Source organism: Scyliorhinus canicula, chromosome 10 (assembly GCF_902713615.1).
Source record: "Scyliorhinus canicula chromosome 10, sScyCan1.1, whole genome shotgun sequence".
Lineage (NCBI taxonomy): Eukaryota > Metazoa > Chordata > Chondrichthyes > Carcharhiniformes > Scyliorhinidae > Scyliorhinus > Scyliorhinus canicula.
Window position 1 is genome coordinate 207,102 of NC_052155.1, and position 20,136 is coordinate 227,237.

General features: G+C 51.8%; 1 protein-coding gene across 1 annotated transcript in view; it reads right to left on the minus strand.

The window, feature by feature from the left end:
- scospondin (subcommissural organ spondin) overlaps positions 1-20,136 on the minus strand; it is a 443,172-nt gene that overhangs the window by 173,673 nt on the left and 249,363 nt on the right. Inside the window, exon 31 of the mRNA XM_038810430.1 lies at positions 11,357-11,509. Coding sequence (XP_038666358.1) covers positions 11,357-11,509 — 153 coding nt within the window. The remainder of the gene's footprint in view (positions 1-11,356; positions 11,510-20,136) is intronic.

Genomic DNA, 20,136 nt, shown 5'->3' on the forward strand with positions numbered 1-20,136 from the left:
TGTGCTCCATGTGCCTAGCCAAAAATAGCTTGAAAGTTCCTAAGGTGTCCACTATCACAGCAGGCAGTCCATTCCACACCCTAACCACTCTCTGAGTAAAGAACCTACCTCGGACATCCCTCCTATATCTCCCACCCTGAAATTTATAGTTATGCCCCATTGTAACAGCTACATCCACCTGAGGAAATAGTCTCTGAACGTCCACTCTATCTATCCCCCTCATCATCTTATAAACCTCTATTAAGTCGCCTCTCATCCTCCTCCGCTCCAAAGAGAAAAGCCCTAGCTCCCTCAACCTTTCCTCATAAGACCTATCCTGCAAACCAGGCAGCATCCTGGTAAATCTCTTTTTCACCCTTTCCAATGCTTCCACATCCTTCCTATAATGAAGTGACCAGAACTGCACACAATACTCCAAATGTGGTCTCACCAGGGTCATGTACAGTTGCAGCATAACCCCGCGGCTCTTAAACTCAAGCGCCCTATTAATAAACACTAACACACTATAGGCATTCTTCACAGCTCTATCCACTTGAGTGGCAACCTTCAGAGATCTGTGGACATGAACCCCAAGATCTCTCTGTTCCTCCACATTCCTCAGAACCCTGCCGTTGACCCTGTAATCCACATTCATATTTTTTCTACCAAAATGAATCACCTCGCGCTTATCAGGGTTAAACTCCATCTGCCATTTTTCAGCCCAAATCTGCATCCGATCAATGTCTCTTTGCAGCCTACAACAGCCCTCCACCTCATCCACTACTCCACCAATCTTGGTGTCATCAGCAAATTTACTGACCCACCCTTCAGCCCCCTCCTCCAAGTCATTGATAAAAATCACAAATATCAGAGGACCCAGCACTGATCCCTGTGGTACACCGCTGGTAACTGGTCTCCAGTCTGAAAATTTTCTATCCACCACCAGCCTCTGTCTTCTATGTGATAGCCAGTTACTTATCCAATTGGCCAAATTTCCCTCTATCCCACACCTCCTTACTTTCTTCATGAGCCGACCATGGGGAACGTTATCAAACGCCTTACTAAAATCCATGTATACGACATCTACTACTCTACCTTCATCTACCTTCTTCCAGACCCTTCCATCAGGCAGAAGATACAGAAGTCTGAAGACTCGCACATCCAGACATAGGAACAGCTTCTTCCCCACAGCTACAAGACTCCTCAACGACTCCCCCTCGGACTGACCTGTTCCCTGTAAGAACACTATTCACCATAAGACCATAAGACATAGGAGTGGAAGTAAGGCCATTCGGCCCATCGAGTCCACTCCACCATTCAATCATGGCTGATGGGCATTTCAACTCCACCTACCAGCATTCTCCCCGTAGCCCTTAATTCCTCGCGACATCAAGAATTTATCTATCTCTGCCTTGAAGCCATTTAGCGTCCCGGCCTCCACTGCACTCCGCGGCAATGAATTCCACAGGCCCACCACTCTCTGGCTGAAGAAATGTCTCCGCATTTCTGTTCTGAATTTACCCCCTCTAATTCTAAGGCTGTGCCCACGGGTCCTCGTCTCCTCGCCTAACGGAAACAGTTTCTTTGCGTCCACCCTTTCTAAGCCATGTATTATCTTGTAAGTTTCTATTAGATCTCCCCTTAACCTTCTAAACTCCAATGAATACAATCCCAGGATCCTCAGCCGTTCCTCATATGTTAGACCCGCCATTCCAGGAATCATCCGTGTAAATCTCCGCTGGACATGCTCCAGTGCCAGTATGTCCTTCCTGAGATGTGGGGCCCAAAACTGGACACAGTACTCCAAATGGGGCCTAACCAGAGCCTTATAAAGGCTCAGTAGCACATCGCTGCTTTTATATTCCAACCCTCTTGAGATAAATGACAACATTTAAGAGCCGTGAGGTGATGATGCAGCTGTACAAAACCTTGGTCAGGCCACATTTGGAGTACTGTGTGCAGTTCTGGTCACCTCATTTTAGGAAGGATGTGGAAGCTTTGGAAAAGGTGCAAAGGAGATTTACCAGGATGTTGCCTGGAATGGAGAGTAGGTCATACGAGGAAAGGTTGAGGGTGCTAGGCCTTTTCTCATTAGAACGGAGAAGGATGAGGGGTGACTTGATAGAGGTTTATAAGATGATCAGGGGAATAGATAGAGTAGACAGTCAGAGACTTTTTCCCCGGGTGGAACACACCATTACAAGGGGACATAAATTTAAGATAAATGGTGGAAGATATAGAGGGGATGTCTGAGGTAGGTTCTTTACCCAGAGAGTAGTGGGGGCATGGAATGCACTGCCTGTGGTAGTAGTTGAGTCGGAAAAGTTAGGGACCTTCAAGCGGCTATTGGATAGGTACTTGGATTAAGGTAGAATAATGGAGTGTAGGTTAACTTCTTAAGGGCAGCACGGTAGCATTGTGGAAAGCACAATTGCTTCACAGCTCCAGGGTCCCAAGTTCGATTTCGACTTGGGTCACTGTCTGTGTGGAGTCTGCACATCCTCCCCGTGACTGCGTGGGTTTCCTCCGGGTACTCCGGTTTCCTCCCACAGTCCAAAGATGTGCAGGTTGGGTGGATTGGCCATGAAAAATTGTCCAAAATTCTATGATTAACCTAGGACAAAAGTTCGGCGCAACATCGTGGGCCGAAGGGCCTGTTCTGGCTGTATTTCTCTATTGCATTCGCTTTCTTAATCACGGATTCAACCTGCATGTTTACCTTTAGGGAATCCTCGACTAGCACTCCCAGATCCCTTTGTACTTTGGCATTATGAATTTTCTCACCGTTTAGAAAGTAGTCTATGCTTGGATTCTTTTTTCCAAAGTGCAAGACCTCACATTTTCTCACGTTGAATTGCATCAGCCATTTCCTGCACCACTCTCCCAAACTGTCTAGATCCTTCTGCAATTTCCCCACTTCCTCAGCACTACCTGCCTGACCACCTAACTTCGTATCATCGGCAAACTTCGCTAGAATGCCCCCAGTCCCTTCATCCAGATCATTAATATATATGGTGAACAGCTGCGGCCCCAACACTGAACCCTGTGGGACACCGCTGGTCACCGGCTGCCATTCCGAAAAAGAACCTTTTATCCCAACTCTCTGCCTTCTGTCAGACAGCCAATCCTCAACCCATGCCAGTAGCTCACCTCGAACACCATGGGCCCTCACCTTACTCAGCAGCCTCCTGTGTGGCACCTTATCAAAGGCCTTTTGGAAATCCAGATAGACCACATCCACTGGGTTTCCCTGGTCTAACCTACTTGTCACCTCCTCAAAGAATTCTAACAGGTTCGTCAGGCACGACCTCCCCTTACTAAATCCATGTTGACTTGTTCTAATCCGACCCTGCTCTTCCAAGAATTTAGAAATCTCATCCTTAACGATCGATTCTAGAATTTTACCAACAACCGAGGTTAGGCTAATTGGCCTATAATTTTCCATCTTTTGTCTTGATCCTTTCTTGAACAAGGGGGTTACAACAGCGATCTTCCAATCGTCCGGGACTTTCCCTGACTCCAGTGATTTTTGAAAGATCTCAACCAACGCTTCCGCTATTTCTTCAGCCACCTCCCTCAGAACTCTAGGGTGTAGCCCATCGGGGCCAGGAGATTTGTCAATTTTAAGACCTTTTAGCTTTTTTAGCACCATCTCTTTTGTATTGGCAACCATACTCAACTCAGCCCCCTGACCCTTTATAATTTTTGGGATATTACTCATGTCTTCCACTGTGAAGACAGACGCAAAGTACTTATTAAGTTCTCCAGCCATTTCCTCGTCTCCCATCACTAGCCTTCCAGAATCAGTTTGAATTGGCCCAATGTCTACTTTGGCCTGTCGTTTGTTTCTTATGTATTGAAAGAAACTTTTACTATCATTTCTTATATTACTGGCTAGCCTGCCTTCATATTTGATCCTCTCCTTCCTTATTTGTCTCTTTGTTAACCTCTGTTTGTTTTTGTAGCCTTCCCAATCTTCTGATTTCCCAGTGCTTTTGGCCACTTTATAGGATCTCTCTTTTTCTTTGATACATTTCCTGACCTCCTTTGTCAGCCATGGCTGTCTAATCCCTCCCCGGATAATCTTTCTTTTCTTGGGGATGAACCTCTGTACAGTGTCCTCAATTATGCATACAAACTCCTGCCATTTTTGCTCTACTGTCTTCCCCACTAGGGTCTGCTTCCAGTCGATTTTCGCCAGTTCCTCTCTCATGCCCTCGTAATTACCTTTATTTAACTGTAACACCATTACATCCGATTTTGCCTTCTCTCTTTCAAACTGCAGACTGAACTCAACCATATTATGATCGCTGCTTCCTAAATGTTCCCTTACTTTAAGATCTTTTATAAAGTCTGGTTCATTACATAGCACTAGGTCCAGAATAGCCTGCTCCCTTGTGGGCTCCATGACAAGCTGTTCCAAAAAGCCATCTTGTAAGCATTCCATGAATTCCTTTCTTTGGATCCACTGGCTACGTTATTTACCCAATCCACCTGCATATTGAAGTCCCCCATGATCACCGTGACCTTGCCTTTCTGACATGCCTTTTCTATTTCCCGGTACATGTTGCGCCCCTGGTCCTGACCACTGTTAGGAGGTCTGTACATAACTCCCATTATGGTTTTTTTGCCTTTCACAATGCCCTATGCTGCTCTTGCTCATGTATTTACTTTGTTTGGCCCCTTGTTCCGCACTGTAACCAATCACTATTTGTTGATATACCATTTGTCAACGTTCTCTGTTGATTATTCTTTTGTCTACTATGTGCGTACTGTGTACGTTCCCTCGGCCACAGAAAAATACTTTTCACTGTACTTCGGTACATGTGACAATCCATCAATCAAAAAAGAGGTGACACAGTTTGGAACAGGGTTTTCCAAAGTGCGGGTAATGAGCCTGTGGGTGGGTCGTGAGCGGGTGTTGGGATGTGGGATTCCCCCAGTGTTCCCAAGCACGGGAGAAGCACCTATCAGTCTAGACTGGCTTTTAAATAAGAACAATGTAATCTCCCAGCCATAAGTGGCAGTGGTGAGTAGGTCATGTGGCTGTCACATTTACTTGACATCACACTATGTTGTATTTTTGATATGAAATCACAAAGAGCTTCCTCCATTATCTTGCTGCGAGCAAGCAAGGCAACAGCACTGTGAAGATGCATTGTTTTGTTGTAAGGAAGAAAATGCCAGAGGCATAAATCAGCAGCGTACCTCCCAGGCAGGATCTCGTAACTGAATCTGCTGGAGAGAGCTGCACAGGAGAGTCCTCAGCAGAACAGAGCAGTGCTGGAGAGAGCTGCACAGGAGAGTCCTCAGCAGAACAGAGCAGTGCTGGAGAGAGCTGCACAGGAGAGTCCAGGACAGGACAGAGCAGTGCTGGTGTGAGCTGACCAGGAGAGTCCAGGACAGGACAGAGCAGTGCTGGTGTGAGCTGCTACAGGAGAGTCCAGGACAGGACAGAGCAGTGCTGGTGTGAGCTGCTCAGTAGAGTCCAGGACAGGACAGAGCAGTGCTGGTGTTAGCTGCTACAGGAGAGTCCAGGACAGTACAGAGCAGTGCTGGTGTTAGCTGCTACAGGAGAGTCCAGGACAGTACAGAGCAGTGCTGGTGTTAGCTGCTACAGGAGAGTCCAGGACAGTACAGAGCAGTGCTGGTGTTAGCTGCTACAGGAGAGCCCAGGACAGGACAGAGCAGTGCTGGTGTGAACTGCTCAGTAGAGTCCATGGCAGGACAGAGCAGTGCTGGTGTGAGCTGCTCAGTAGAGTCCACGGCAGGACAGAGCAGTGCTGGTGTGAACTGCTCAGTAGAGTCCATGGCAGGACAGAGCAGTGCTGGTGTGAGCTGCTCAGTAGAGTCCACGGCTGGACAGAGCAGTGCTGGTGTGAGCTGCTACAGGAGAGTCCATGGCAGGACAGAGCAGTGCTGGAGAGAGCTGCACAGGAGAGTGCCGGACAGGACAGAGCAGTGCTGGAGAGAGCTGCACAGGAGAGTCCATGGCAGGACAGAGCAGTGCTGGAGAGAGCTGCACAGGAGAGTCCATGGCAGGACAGAGCAGTGCTGGAGAGAGCTGCACAGGAGAGTCCACGGCAGGACAGAGCTGCACAAAAGAGTCCCGGACAGGACAGAGCAGTGCTGGAGAGAGCTGCACAGGAGAGTCCACAGCTGGACAGAGCAGTGTTGGTGTGAGCTGCACAGGAGAGTCCCGGACAGGACAGAGCAGTGCTGGTGTGAGCTGCACAGGAGAGTACACGGCAGGACAGGGCAGTGCTGGTGTGAGCTGTTCAGTAGAGTCCACGGCTGGACAGTGCAGTGCTGGTGTGAGCTGCTCAGTAGAGTCCATGGCTGGACAGAGCAGTGCTGGTGTTAGCTCTGTACAGAGATCCAGAGCCTCTGATGAACAGCTAGCAAAGAAAAAAATTGAAATCAGAACAAAGCAGTATAAAGATGATTTCTTGAGGTATGGCTTTGTTAATTGTGCCAATGCAAATCAGGATGCAAAGCCCATGTTTGTTATATGCAGGGAAGTACTGGTAAATAAGAGTTTTAAACTCACAAAATGTCAAAGGTATTTGAAGGCTAAGCATGGCGAGTTGAAGGACAAACCTCACAATATTTTTCAAAGGATACAGCGAGAACTTAAATTGTCAGCTGAAATGTTACATTGAATGACAAAGTACAATTTGCCTCTTAGATGGTAGTTTGTTGTGTAGCTAAAGAGAGAATGCCTCTCATTGTGGCACAGAGATTAACTCTCCCAACAGCATTACAATTCACCTGGACCTGGAGATTTGTCCACTTTTAAGCCTGTCAACACCTCCAATACCTTATCCCTCCTTGTGACAACTTGCTTAATATCCTCACAGCCTCTCTCCCCGAGTTCCATATCAACCTCCTCATTTTCTTAGATGAAGACAGATGTGAAATATTCATTCAACACCCGACCAATGCCCTCTGGCTTCACCCACAGATTTCCCCCTTAGTCCCTAAGGGACCCCACTCTTTCCCTGGTTATCCTCTTCTCATTGATATACTGATGGAATATCTTGGGATTTTCCCAACTTTTACCAGCTAGAGATTTCTCATATCCCCTCTTTGCTCTCTTAATTGCTTTGTTAAGCTCCATCCTGCACTGTCTGTGCTTCACTAATGCCTCTGGTGATTTGCTCCCCTTGTACTTATTAAAAGCCTCTCTCTTCCTTCTCATTGCATCCTAAATATCTCTGTTCATAACAAAGGACCATACAGCACAGGAACAGGCCCTTCGGCCCTCCAAGCCGGTCATGATACCAACCTTGGCCAAAACCCTCAGCCCTTCCATGTGCCGTATCCCTCTATACCCATCCTATCCATGTGTTTGTCAAGATGCCTTTTGAACGCCGTTAATGTATCTGCTTCCACAGCTTCCCCTGGCAACGCATTCCAGACACTCACCACCCTCTGTGTAAAAAACCTGCTTCGCACATCTCCTCTAAACTTTGCCCGATGGACCTTAAACCTATGCTCCCTGGTGACTGACCCCTCCACCCTGGGAAAGAGTGCCTGCCCATCCACTCTATCCATGCCCCTCATAATTTAGTAGACCTCTATCACGTCACCCCTCACCCCTCAACCTCCGTCTTTCTAATGAAAACAGTCCGAGTCTATTCAGCCTCTCCACATAGCTGACACCCTCCAGACCAGGCAACATCCTGGTAAACCTCCTCTACGCCCTCTCCAAAGCCTCCACATCCTTCTGATAGTGTGGTGAGCAGAATTGTGCGCAATATTCCAAGTGCGGCCTTACCAAGGTTCTATACAACTGCAGCATGACTTGCCAGCTTTTATACTCGATGCCCCGTCCAATGAAGGCAAGCATTCCGTATGCTTTCTTGACTACCTTGCCCACTTATGTTGCCACCTTCAAAGATCTGTGGACATGCACACCCAGATATCTCTGACTTCCTATATTCTCAAGAGATTTGCCATTTACCATTTACAGTACATTTCCCCTCTATGTTAGACCTACCAAAATGCATTACCTCACATTTGTCCATGGTTCTCTGGGTTTGTTACTCCTTCCTCTATCCTAGAGGAAACATGTTGGGCCTGTACTGTCTCCATTTCTTCTTTGAATACCTCCACTTCTCTTCTGTAGATTTCCCCACCAGTAACTTGTTCCAGTCTTGCCTTGGCCAGATCCTCCCTTATTTTACTAAAATCTGCTCTCCCCGAATCCAAGACCCATTTCTGCAATTTGTCTATTTCTTTGTCCATAACAAACTTGAATTGCACCACGTTGTGATCGCTATCACCAAAATGCTCCCCCACCAACACATCAACCACCTGCCCAGCTTCATTCCTCAGAATTAGGTCCAGCGCTGCTCCATCCAGGAGAAGGCAGGAGAATGGGGATGAGAAAATATCAGCCATGGTTGAATGGCAGAGCAGACTCAATGGACCGAGTGGCCTAATTCTGCTCCTTTATCTTATGGTCTCATGATCTTATCCCTTGTTGGACCCTCTACATATCGAGATAAAAGTTCTCCTGTATACATTTTATGAACTCTGTTCCATCTAAACCCTGAACACAATGACTATCCCAGTTAATATTGGGAAAGTTTAAAATCGGCCACTATAATTACCGTATCAATATTTTTACACCCTTCTGCAAATTGTGCACATATTGGCTCCTCAATTTCCCACTAACTATCTGGGGGTCTATAATAAACACCTAGCAACATAGCTGTCCCATTTTTATTCCTAAATTCTACCCACAAAACTTCATTGATGCCCCTCCAAGTAATCATCTCTCCTTAGTGCAGTAACTTCCTCCTTTTTTTTTATAAATTTAGATTAGCCAATTATTTTTTCCAACTAAGGGGCAATTTAGCGTGGCCAATCCACCTACTCTGCACACATTTTTGGGTTGTGGGGGCGAAACCCACGCAGACACGGGGAGAATGTGCAAACTCCACATGGACAGTGACCCAGAGCCGGGATCGAACCTGGGACCTCAGCGCCGTGAGGCGGTTGTGCTAACCACTAGGCCACCGTGCTGCCCGTGTAACTTCCTCCTTAACTAACCGTTCATAAGTTCAGAAGATATGGGAGCAGAATTAAGCCATTCGGCCCATCGAGTCTGCTCTGTCATTCTATCATAGCTGATAGTTCTTCATCTGCAACCTACAATGTTACCGACCAAAAGCTGGATTGCGAAATCAGCCACAGCATCTCCTCCCCAGGAAAGAGGATCTTGGAGCGGGAGTCGGCAATTTAGCTTCCCAAGACATTCAGCCTTGTCCTACTCTACTGAAACTTACTCCCGCTGTATTCCCTCTGACCTGATTGCCTTTCTATGTTGTGCTGTGTTTCTATTCTGCTAACAGTCTGTGTCTCCTCCCCCTGCCAAATTCGTTTAAACTCCTCCCAACAGCACGAGCAAACCCACCAGTAAGGATGGGATTGGAATAGTTGGGTAGTTGTTTTTGACCAGTGCAGACTCAATGGGCCGAAGGGCCTGTTCTGTGCTGTGTAATTCTATGAAGACGGCACAAAGGAAGCGGCTGATCTCTTCACCTGATATGCGCATTGTCCTCTCCTCCTGTGACCCTGATTGCAGTGAGATCCTGAGGACAAAGCCGGCTCACCTGTCACATTAATTGAAAGCGAAAATATTGTCATGAAGGTCAGCCTACGTGAACCGCAAAGTTCAGCCGGCCTGGGTCCCAACGTTCAGCCGGCCTGGGTCCCAACGTTCAGCCGGCCTGGGTCCCAACGTTCAGCCGGCCTGGGTCCCAACGTTCAGCCGGCCTGGGTCCCAACGTTCAGCCGGCCTGGGTCCCAACGTTCAGCCGGCCTGGGTCCCAACGTTCAGCCGGCCTGGGACCCAACGTTCAGCCGGCCTGGGTCCCAACGTTCAGCCGGCCTGGGTCCCAACGTTCAGCCGGCCTGGGTCCCAACGTTCAGCCGGCCTGGGTCCCAACGTTCAGCCGGCCTGGGACCCAACGTTCAGCCGGCCTGGGTCCCAACGTTCAGCCGGCCTGGGACCCAACGTTCAGCCGGCCTGGGTCCCAACGTTCAGCCGGCCTGGGTCCCAACGTTCAGCCGGCCTGGGTCCCAACGTTCAGCCGGCCTGGGTCCCAACGTTCAGCCGGCCTGGGTCCCAACGTTCAGCCGGGCTGGGTCCCAACGTTCAGCCGGCCTGGGTCCCAACGTTCAGCCGGCCTGGGTCCCAACGTTCAGCCGGCCTGGGTCCCAACGTTCAGCCGGCCTGGGTCCCAACGTTCAGCCGGCCTGGGTCCCAACGTTCAGCCGGCCTGGGTCCCAACGTTCAGCCGGCCTGGGTCCCAACGTTCAGCCGGCCTGGGTCCCAACGTTCAGCCGGCCTGGGTCCCAACAATTGAGTATAAGAATTGGCAAGTCATGTTGCAGCTGTATAGAACCTTAGTTAGGCCACACTTGGAGTATAGTGTTCAATTCTGGTCGCCACACTACCAGAAGGATGTGGAGGCTTTAGAGAGGGTGCAGAAGAGATTTACCAGGATGTTGCCTGGTATAGAGGGCATTAGCTATGAGGAGCGGTTGAATAAACTCGGTTTGTTCGCACTGGAACAACGGAGGTTGAGGGGCCTGATAGAAGTCTACAAAATTATGAGGGGCATAGACAGAGTGGATAGTCAGAGGCTTTTCCCCAGGGTAGAGGGGTCAATTACTAGGGAGCATAGGTTTAAGGTGCGAGGGGCAAGGTTTAGAGTAGATGTATGAGGCAAGTTTTTTTTACACAGAGTGTAGTGGGTGCCTGGAACTCGCTGCCGGAGGAGGTGGTGGAAGCAGGGACGATAGTGACATTTAAGGGGCATCTTGACAAATACATGAATAGGATGGGAATAGAGGGATACGGACCCAGGAAGTGTAGAAGATTGTAGTTTAGTCGGGCAGCATAGTCGGCGGGCGCGTGGAGGGCTGAAGGGCCTGTTCCTGTGCTGTATGTTTCTTTGTTCTTTGTTCTATTAATGGACAAGTGGGATACGAAGCAAAGGAGCAGACTCAAGGAGCTCACATGTACTAGTTTTCTAATGTCCTTTGGGGAAATACATTTTCCATCCTTACATGTTGTGGTCTCCATGTGACTCCAGACCCATAGGAATGTGGTTGACTTTTATCTGCCCTTTGAAATGGGCAAGGAAGCCGCTCAGCTCAAGGCAATTAGGAACGGCCAACAAATGCTGTCCCAGCCAGTGGGGAAACACACCATCAATAAATAAAGAAAAAATACTCCCCTTATACATCCCTCTTCCAAACTCACCACCTGGATTAACTCAGCTCTTCTCGTTCTCCATCTTCTTGGAATGTTAAGATATTTCAAACCAATCTCCTGATCATAGATCTGTTGAGTTCTTACCATTGTTTACATTCCCCGACAAACCAACTTGCCCCCAGCTGCATCTCCTGCCCATCGTGGAGGCACAATACTGGGCACAGGCCTTGGTCACATGGTTTTGTTTTGGCTTGTTCCTGTTGGCACTTCCTGTCAGGTGACCCTGAAGTCGATGTGCTACAAAATCAAAAGAATTAACAGAAAAACTGCTCAGAAAATGACAGGTCAAAGAGGGTTATTTTAGTCCAGTGCTCACCCCATATTCGTCTCCCCACCTCCCTCCCCTCATCGTATCCCCAACTCCTTCTCCCCACCTCTGTCTCCCAATGTGCCCTGACACCCCACCCTCTCCGTGTCCCCACCTCCCTCTCCCACAATCAGCTTTGCGCATGAGCAGTGGGAGTTAGGCCACATCCGGAGTTAGGCCACATCCGGAGTTAGGCCACATCCGGAGTTAGACCACATCCGGAGTTAGGCCACAGGCTGAATGAGCTTTAAGCTTGGGAATTTGAAGCAGAGTGGGGATTTGGTGCAGAGCGGTGGAACTCCGCGCAGGGCCGGGGAAGTCGGTGCGGGGCCGGGGAGGGGAGGGAACTCGGTGCGGGGCGGGGGGGGGCGGACTCGGTGCAGGGCCGGGGGGGGGGGGGGAACTCGGAGCAGGGTGGGTGGGGGGGAACTCGGTGCAGGGCCGGGGGGGAGGACTCGGTGCAGGGCCGGGGGGGGGGGGGGAACTCGGAGCAGGGCCGGGGGGGGGGGGGGGAGAACTCGGAGCAGGGCCGGGGGGGGGGGGGGGGAAACGCGTTGCAGGGCCGGGGGGGGGGGGAACTCGGAGCAGGGCCGGGGGGGGGGTACTCGGAGCAGGGCCGGGGGGGGGGACTCGGTGCAAGGCCGGGGGGGGGGGGGGGAACTCGTTGCAGGGCCGGGGGGGGGGACTCGGTGCAGGGCCGGGGGGGGGGACCACGTTGCAGGGCCGGGGGGGGGGAACTCGGTGCAGGGCCGGGGGGGGGGGGTACTCGGAGCAGGGCCGGGGGGGGGGGGAACTCGGAGCAGGGCCGGGGGGGGGGGGACTCGGAGCAGGGCCGGGGGAGCCGGAACCCGGCGCGGAGCCGGGACCCGGCGCAGAGCCGGGACCCGGCGCAGAGCCTGAACCCGGCGCAGAGCCGGAACCCGGCGCAGAGCCGGAACCCGGCGCAGAGCCGGAACCCGGCGCAGAGCCGGAACCCGGCGCAGAGCCGGAACCCGGCGCAGAGCCGGAACCGGAACCCGGCGCAGAGCCGGAACCCGGCGCAGAGCCGGAACCCGGCGCAGAGCCGGAACCCGGCGCAGAGCCGGAACCCGGCGCAGAGCCGGAACCCGGCGCAGAGCCGGAACCCGGCGCAGAGCCGGAACCCGGCGCAGAGCCGGAACCCGGCGCAGAGCCGGAACCCGGCGCAGAGCCGGAACCCGGCGCAGAGCCGGAACCCGGTGCAGAGCCGGAACCCGGTGCAGAGCCGGAACCCGGTGCAGAGCCGGAACCCGGTGCAGAGCCGGAACCCGGTGCAGAGCCGGAACCCGATGCAGAGCAGGAACCCGGTGCAGAGCCGGAACCCGGTGCAGAGCCGGAACCCGGTGAAGAGCCTGAACCCGGTGCAGAGCAGGAACCCGGTGCAGAGCCGGAAGGGGAACTCGGTGCAGAGCAGGAACCCGGTGCAGAGCCGGAACCCGGTGCAGAGCCGGAACCCGGTGCGGAGCCGGAACCCGGTGCGGAGCCGGAACCCGGTGCAGAGCCGGAACCCGGTGCAGAGCCGGAACCCGGTGCAGAGCCGGAACCCGGTGCAGAGCCGGAACCCGGTGCAGAGCCGGAACCCGGTGCAGAGCCGGAACCCGGTGCAGAGCAGGAACCCGGTGCAGAGCAGGAACCCGGTGCAGAGCCGGAACCCGGTGCAGAGCCGGAACCCGGTGCACATCGGTACCAACGACACAGGTAAAAATAGGGATGAGGTCCTCAAAACAGAATATAGGGAGTTGGGAAGAAAGTGGAGAAGGTGGAACTCAAAGGGAGTGATCTCAGGATTGCTCCCAGTTACACGTTCTGGTCAGAGTAGAAATAGGATATATCAGAGGGGAGCACGGTAGCTCAGTGGTTAGCTTTGCTGCCTCACAGCGCCGAGGACCTGGGTTTGATCCCGGCTCTGTCACTGTCCGTGTGGAGTTTGCACATTCTCCCCATGTTTGTGTGGGTTTCGCCCCCACAACCCAAAGATGTGCAGGTTAGGTGGATGGGCCATGCTAAATTACATAGAGATTACATTGAATTTACACTGCAGAAGGAGGCCATTCGGCCCATCGAGTCTGTACCGGCTCTTGGAAAGAGCACCCTATCCAAGGTCAACACCTCCACCCTATCCCCATAACCCAGTAACCCCACCCAACACTAAGGGTAATTTTGGACACTAAGGGCAATTTATCATGGCCAATCTACCTAACCTGCACATCTTTGGACTGTGGGAGGAAACCGGAGCACCCGGAGGAAACCCACGCACACACGGGGAGGATGTGCAGACTCCGCACAGACAGTGACCCAAGCCGGAATCGAACCTGGGACCCTGGAGCTGTGAAGCGATTGTGCTATCCACAATGCTACCGTGCTGCCCCTTAATTAAAAAAAAAATGAACTGGCCACTCTAAATTTAAAAAAAAAGGAGATATCAAATAAATATGTGGCTGAAGAGATGGTGTTGCGGAGGGTTCTGGGGAGGTGGAAACTGTACAAATTGGACAGGTTACACTTGGGCAGGACTGGGACTAAATGGAAGTATTTGCTATAGTGTTTGGAGAAGGTTTAAACTAATATGGCAGGTTGTTGGGAATCTATGTGAGGAGTCGGAGGAGGAGGAAATAAGGACAAAAACAGAAGGCAGGAAGGGGAATAAGAAAAGTGATTGGCGGAGAAATCAAGAGCCAGATTCAAACAGGGTCAGTGAAAAATATTGGGTGTGGGCCTAGCATAGAAAAGCTTAAAGCTTAATAGCGTTAAATTGAGTGGAGATAGATATAGGACAGATGTCAGAGGTAGGTTCTTTACTCAGAGAGTAGTAAGGGTGTGGAATGCCCTGCCTGCAACAGTAGTGGACTCGCCAACACTAAGGGCATTCAAATGGTCATTGGATAGACATATGGACGATAAGGGAATAGTGTAGATGGGTGTTAGAGGGTTTCACAGGTCGGTGCAACATCGAGGGCCGAAGGGCCTGTACTGCGCTGTAATGTTCTATGTTCGAAAGAGTTTGTACCTTAATGCGCGGAGCATTCGCAATAAAGCAGATGAATTAATCACAAAAATAGATGTAAACATGTATAATATAGTCGGGATTACGGAGATATGGGTGCAGGGAGACCAGGGACGGGAACTGAAAATCCAGGGGTATTCAGTATTTAGGAAGGACAGACAATAAAGGAAAAGGTGGTGGTGTGGCACTGCTGGTTAAAGAGGAAATTAACACAATAGTGAGGGAGGATATTAGCAACGACAATGTGGAATCTGTATGGGTAGAGCTGAGAAACAGCAAGGAGCAAAAAAAGTTACTGGGTGCCGTATAGATCCCCAAAGTGCAGTGATATTGTTGGCAATGGCATTAAACATGACATTAGAGACGCATGGGAAAATCTGTAATTATGGGTGATTTTAATCTGCATATAGTTTGGGAAAATTTAATTAGTCACAATACCGTAGAGGAGGAATTCCTGGAGTGTGCAGGATGTTTCTCTGGGCCAATAAAGAGCAACTAGAGAGCAGGCCATCTTAGACTGGGTACTGTGTAATGAGAAGGGAATCATTGGCAATCTGTCTGTGCGAGACTCCTTGGGGATGAGCGATCATAACATGTTGGAATTTTTCATCAAGATGGAGAGTGACGGAGATGATTCTGAGACTATAATAAAATGAGGCGTGAGTTGGTTATGATTGATTGGGGAATGTTACTTACAGGGATGACAGTGGATAGACAATGGCAAACATTCAAGGAGCACATGGGGGAACTGCAACAATTGTTTAATCCCGTCTGGCACAAAGGTAAAACGGGAAAGGTGGCCAATTCATGGTTTATAAGGGTAATTAAGGATAGTATTATTTTTTAAAAATAAATTCAGAATACCCAATTATTTATTTTTCCAATTATGGGGCAATTTAACGTGGCCAATTCATCTACCCTGCACAACCCTGGTTTATTGGGGGGAGATCCACGCAGACACGAGGTGAATGCTCAAACTCCACACGGACAGTGACCCAGGGCTGGGATCGAACCCGGGTGGTTGCTGCTGTGAGGCAGCAGTACTTATCACTACACCATTCTGCCCATTAGAGATAGTATTTGATCCAAGGAGGTAGCATAGCAATTGGCCAAGAAAAACAACAGCTCTGAGGATTGGGAGCTATTTAGAATTCAGTAAAGAAGGTGCAAGGGGTTGATTAAGAAGGGGAAAATAGCGGGCGGCATGTTGGTGCAGTGGTTAGCACTGTTGCCTACGGTGCTGAGGACCCGGGTTCAATCCCGGCCCTGGGTCACTGTCCGTGTGGAGTTTGCACATTATCCCCGTGTCTGTGTGGGCCTCACCCCCACAACCCAAAGATGCGCAAGGTAGGTGGAATTGCCACACTAAATTGCTCCTTAATTGGAAACAAAAATAATTGGGTACTCTGAATTTATTTTTAAAAAACACGGGGAAAATAGAGTAAGCTTGCAGGGAACATAAAAACTGACCGTAAAGTTTCTACAGGTACGTGAAGAGAAAAAGATTGTGAAGATAAATGTAGGTCCCTTACAGTCAGAAACAGGGTAGTATATAATAGGGACAAAGAAATGGCTGAGCAACTAAACCCATACTTTAGTTCTGTCTTCACAAATAAGGACACAAATCACATACCAGAAATGTTGGGGAACATCGGGTTTAGTGAGAGAGAGGAACTGAATGAGATCAATATTAGTAGAGAAATTATGTTGGGGAAATTAATGGGATTGAAGGCTGATATATCTCCAGGGCCTGAGAATCAACATCCCAAAGTGCTTAAGGAAGTGGTTTTAGAAATAGTAGATAATTGGTGGTCATCTTCCAGGATTCTATAGGCTGTGGAACAGTTCCTGCAGATTGGACAGTAGCTCACGTTACTCCACTATTTAAAAAGGTAGGTCGAGAGAAAACAGGGAATTATAGACTGACGTCAGTTGTGGGGAAAATTCCGAATCCATTATCAAAGGTTTTATAACAGAGCACTTATAAAATAGTGGCATGATCAGACACACGGCATGGATTTATGAAGGGGAAATCATGCTTGAGAAATCTACTGGAATTTTTTGAGGATATAACTAGTAGAGTTGACGAAGGGGAGCCAGTACCAGCCTCCCCAAACAGATGCCGGAATGTGGCGACTAGGGGCTTTTCACAGTAACTTCATTTGAAGCCTACTCGTGACAATAAGCGATTTTCATTTTCATTTCATTTCAGTGGTTGTGATATATTTAGGCTTTTGAAAAGTCACGCAGAAGAGTGTAGTGTGCAAAATTAAAGTGCATGGAATTGGGGGAGTGTATTGAGACGGATAGAAAATTGGTCGACAGACAGGAAACAAAGAGTAGGAATTAATGGGTCTTTTTCCAATCAGCAGGCAGTAACTAGTGGGGTACCACAGGGATCGGTGCTGGGACCCCAGCTACTCACAATATATATTAATGATTTGGACGAGGAAACTAAATGTATTATCTCCAAATTTACAGATGATGCAAAGTTGGGTGGGAGGGTGAGCTGTGAGGAGGATGCAGATGCTTCAGTGGGATTTGGACAGGCTGAGTGAGTGGGTACATGCATGGCTGATGCAGTATAATGTGGATAAATGTGAGGTTATCCACTTCGGTAGCAAAAACAAGAAGGCAGATTATTACCGGAATGTTCATAAATTAGGAGAGGGGAATGCGCAACAAGGCCTAGATGTCCTTGTACACCAGTCGCTGAAGGTCAGTGGCAGGTACAGCAGGCGGTGAAGGTAAGCGGCAGGTACAGCAGGCAGTGAGGGTAAGCGGCAGGTACAGCAGGCGGTGAGGGTAAGCGGCAGGTACAGCAGGCGGTGAAGGTAAGCGGCAGGTACAGCAGGCGGTGAAGGTAAGCGGCAGGTACAGCAGGCGGTGAAGGTAAGCGGCAGGTACAGCAGGCGGTGAAGGTAAGCGGCAGGTACAGCAGGCGGTGAAGGTAAGCGGCAGGGACAGCAGGCGGTGAGGGTAAGCGGCAGGTACAGCAGGCGGTGAAGGTAAGCGGCAGGTACAGCAGGCGGTGAAGGTAAGCGGCAGGTACAGCAGGCGGTGAGGGTAAGCGGCAGGTACAGCAGGCGGTGAAGGTAAGCGGCAGGTACAGCAGGCGGTGAAGGTAAGCATGCAGGGGCAGCAGGCGGTGAAGGTAAGCGGCAGGGACAGCAGGCGGTGAAGGTAAGCGGCAGGTACAGCAGGCGGTGTGGGTAAGCATGCAGGTACAGCAGGCGGTGAGGGTAAGCGGCAGGTACAGCAGGCGGTGAGGGTAAGCGGCAGGTACAGCAGGCGGTGAGGGTAAGCGGCAGGTACAGCAGGCGGGGAAGGTAAGCGGCAGGTACAGCAGGCGGTGTGGGTAAGCATGCAGGTACAGCAGGCGGTGAGGGTAAGCGGCAGGTACAGCAGGCGGTGAGGGTAAGCGGCAGGTACAGCAGGCGGGGAAGGTAAGCGGCAGGGGCAGCAGGCGATGAAGGTAAGCGGCAGGGGCAGCAGGCGGTGAAGGTAAGCGGCAGGGACAGCAGGCGGTGAAGGTAAGCGGCAGGTACAGCAGGCGGTGAGGGTAAGCGGCAGGTACAGCAGGCGGTGAAGGTAAGCGGCAGGTACAGCAGGCGGCGAAGGTAAGCGGCAGGTACAGCAGGCGGTGAAGGTAAGCGGCAGGGGCAGCAGGCGGTGAAGGTAAGCGGCAGGTACAGCAGGCGGTGAAGGTAAGCGGCAGGTACAGCAGGCGGCGAAGGTAAGCGGCAGGGGCAGCAGGCGGTGAGGGTAAGCGGCAGGTACAGCAGGCGGTGAAGGTAAGCGGCAGGGACAGCAGGCGGTGAGGGTAAGCGGCAGGGGCAGCAGACGGTGAAGGTAAGCGGCAGGTACAGCAGGCGGTGTAGGTAAGTGGCAGGTACAGCAGGCGGTGAAGGTAAGCGGCAGGTACAGCAGGCGGTGAGGGTAAGCGGCAGGTACAGCAGGCGGTGAAGGTAAGCGGCAGGTACAGCAGGCGGTGAAGGTAAGCGGCAGGTACAGCAGGCGGTGAAGGTAAGCGGCAGGGGCAGCAGGCGGTGAGGGTAAGCGGCAGGTACAGCAGACGGTGAAGGTAAGCGGCAGGTACAGCAGGCGGTGAAGGTAAGCGGCAGGTACAGCAGGTGGTGAAGGTAAGTGGCAGGTACAGCAGGCGGTGAAGGTAAGTGGCAGGTACAGCAGGCGGTGAAGGTAAGCGGCAGGGGCAGCAGACGGTGAAGGTAAGCGGCAGGTACAGCAGGCGGTGAAGGTAAGCGGCAGGTACAGCAGGTGGTGAAGGTAAGCGGCAGGGGCAGCAGACGGTGAAGGTAAGCGGCAGGTACAGCAGGCGGTGAAGGTAAGCGGCAGGTACAGCAGGCGGTGAGGGTAAGCGGCAGGTACAGCAGGCGGTGAAGGTAAGCGGCAGGGGCAGCAGGCGGTGAAGGTAAGCGGCAGGGGCAGCAGGCGGTGAAGGTAAACATGCAGGGGCAGCAGGCGGTGAAGGTAAGCGGCAGGTACAGCAGGCGGTGAAGGTAAGCGGCAGGTACAGCAGGCGGTGAGGGTAAGCGGCAGGTACAGCAGGCGGTGAAGGTAAGCGGCAGGTACAGCAGGCGGTGAAGGTAAGCGGCAGGGGCAGCAGGCGGTGAAGGTAAGCGGCAGGTACAGCAGGCGGTGAAGGTAAGCGGCAGGTACAGCAGGCGGTGAGGGTAAGCGGCAGGTACAGCAGGCGGTGAGGGTAAGCGGCAGGTACAGCAGGCAGTGAGGGTAAGCGGCAGGTACAGCAGGCGGTTAGGGTAAGCGGCAGGTACAGCAGGCGGTGAGGGTAAGCGGCAGGGGCAGCAGGCGGTGAAGGTAAGCGGCAGGTACAGCAGGCGGTGAAGGTAAGCGACAGGTACAGCAGGCGGTGAAGGTAAGCGGCAGGTACAGCAGGCGGTGAAGGTAAGCGGCAGGGGCAGCAGGCGGTGAAGGTAAGCGGCAGGTACAGCAGGCGGTGAGGGTAAGCGGCAGGTACAGCAGGCGGTGAAGGTAAGCGGCAGGTACAGCAGGCGGTGAAGGTAAGCGGCAGGTACAGCAGGCGGTGAAGGTAAGCGGCAGGTACAGCAGGCGGTGAGGGTAAGCGACAGGTACAGCAGGCGGTGAGGGTAAGCGGCAGGTACAGCAGGCGGTGAAGGTAAGCGGCAGGTACAGCAGGCGGTGAGGGTAAGCGGCAGGTACAGCAGGCGGTGAAGGTAAGCGGCAGGTACAGCATGCGGTGAGGGTAAGCGGCAGGTACAGCAGGCGGTGAGGGTAAGCGGCAGGTACAGCAGGCGGTGAAGGTAAGCGGCAGGTACAGCAGGCGGTGAGGGTAAGCGGCAGGTACAGCAGGCGGTGAAGGTAAGTGGCAGGTACAGCAGGCGGTGAGGGTAAGCGGCAGGTACAGCAGGCGGTGAAGGTAAGCGGCAGGTACAGCAGGCGGTGAAGGTAAGCGGCAGGTACAGCAGGCGGTGAAGGTAAGCGGCAGGGGCAGCAGGCGGTGAGGGTAAGCATGCAGGGGCAGCAGGCGGTGAG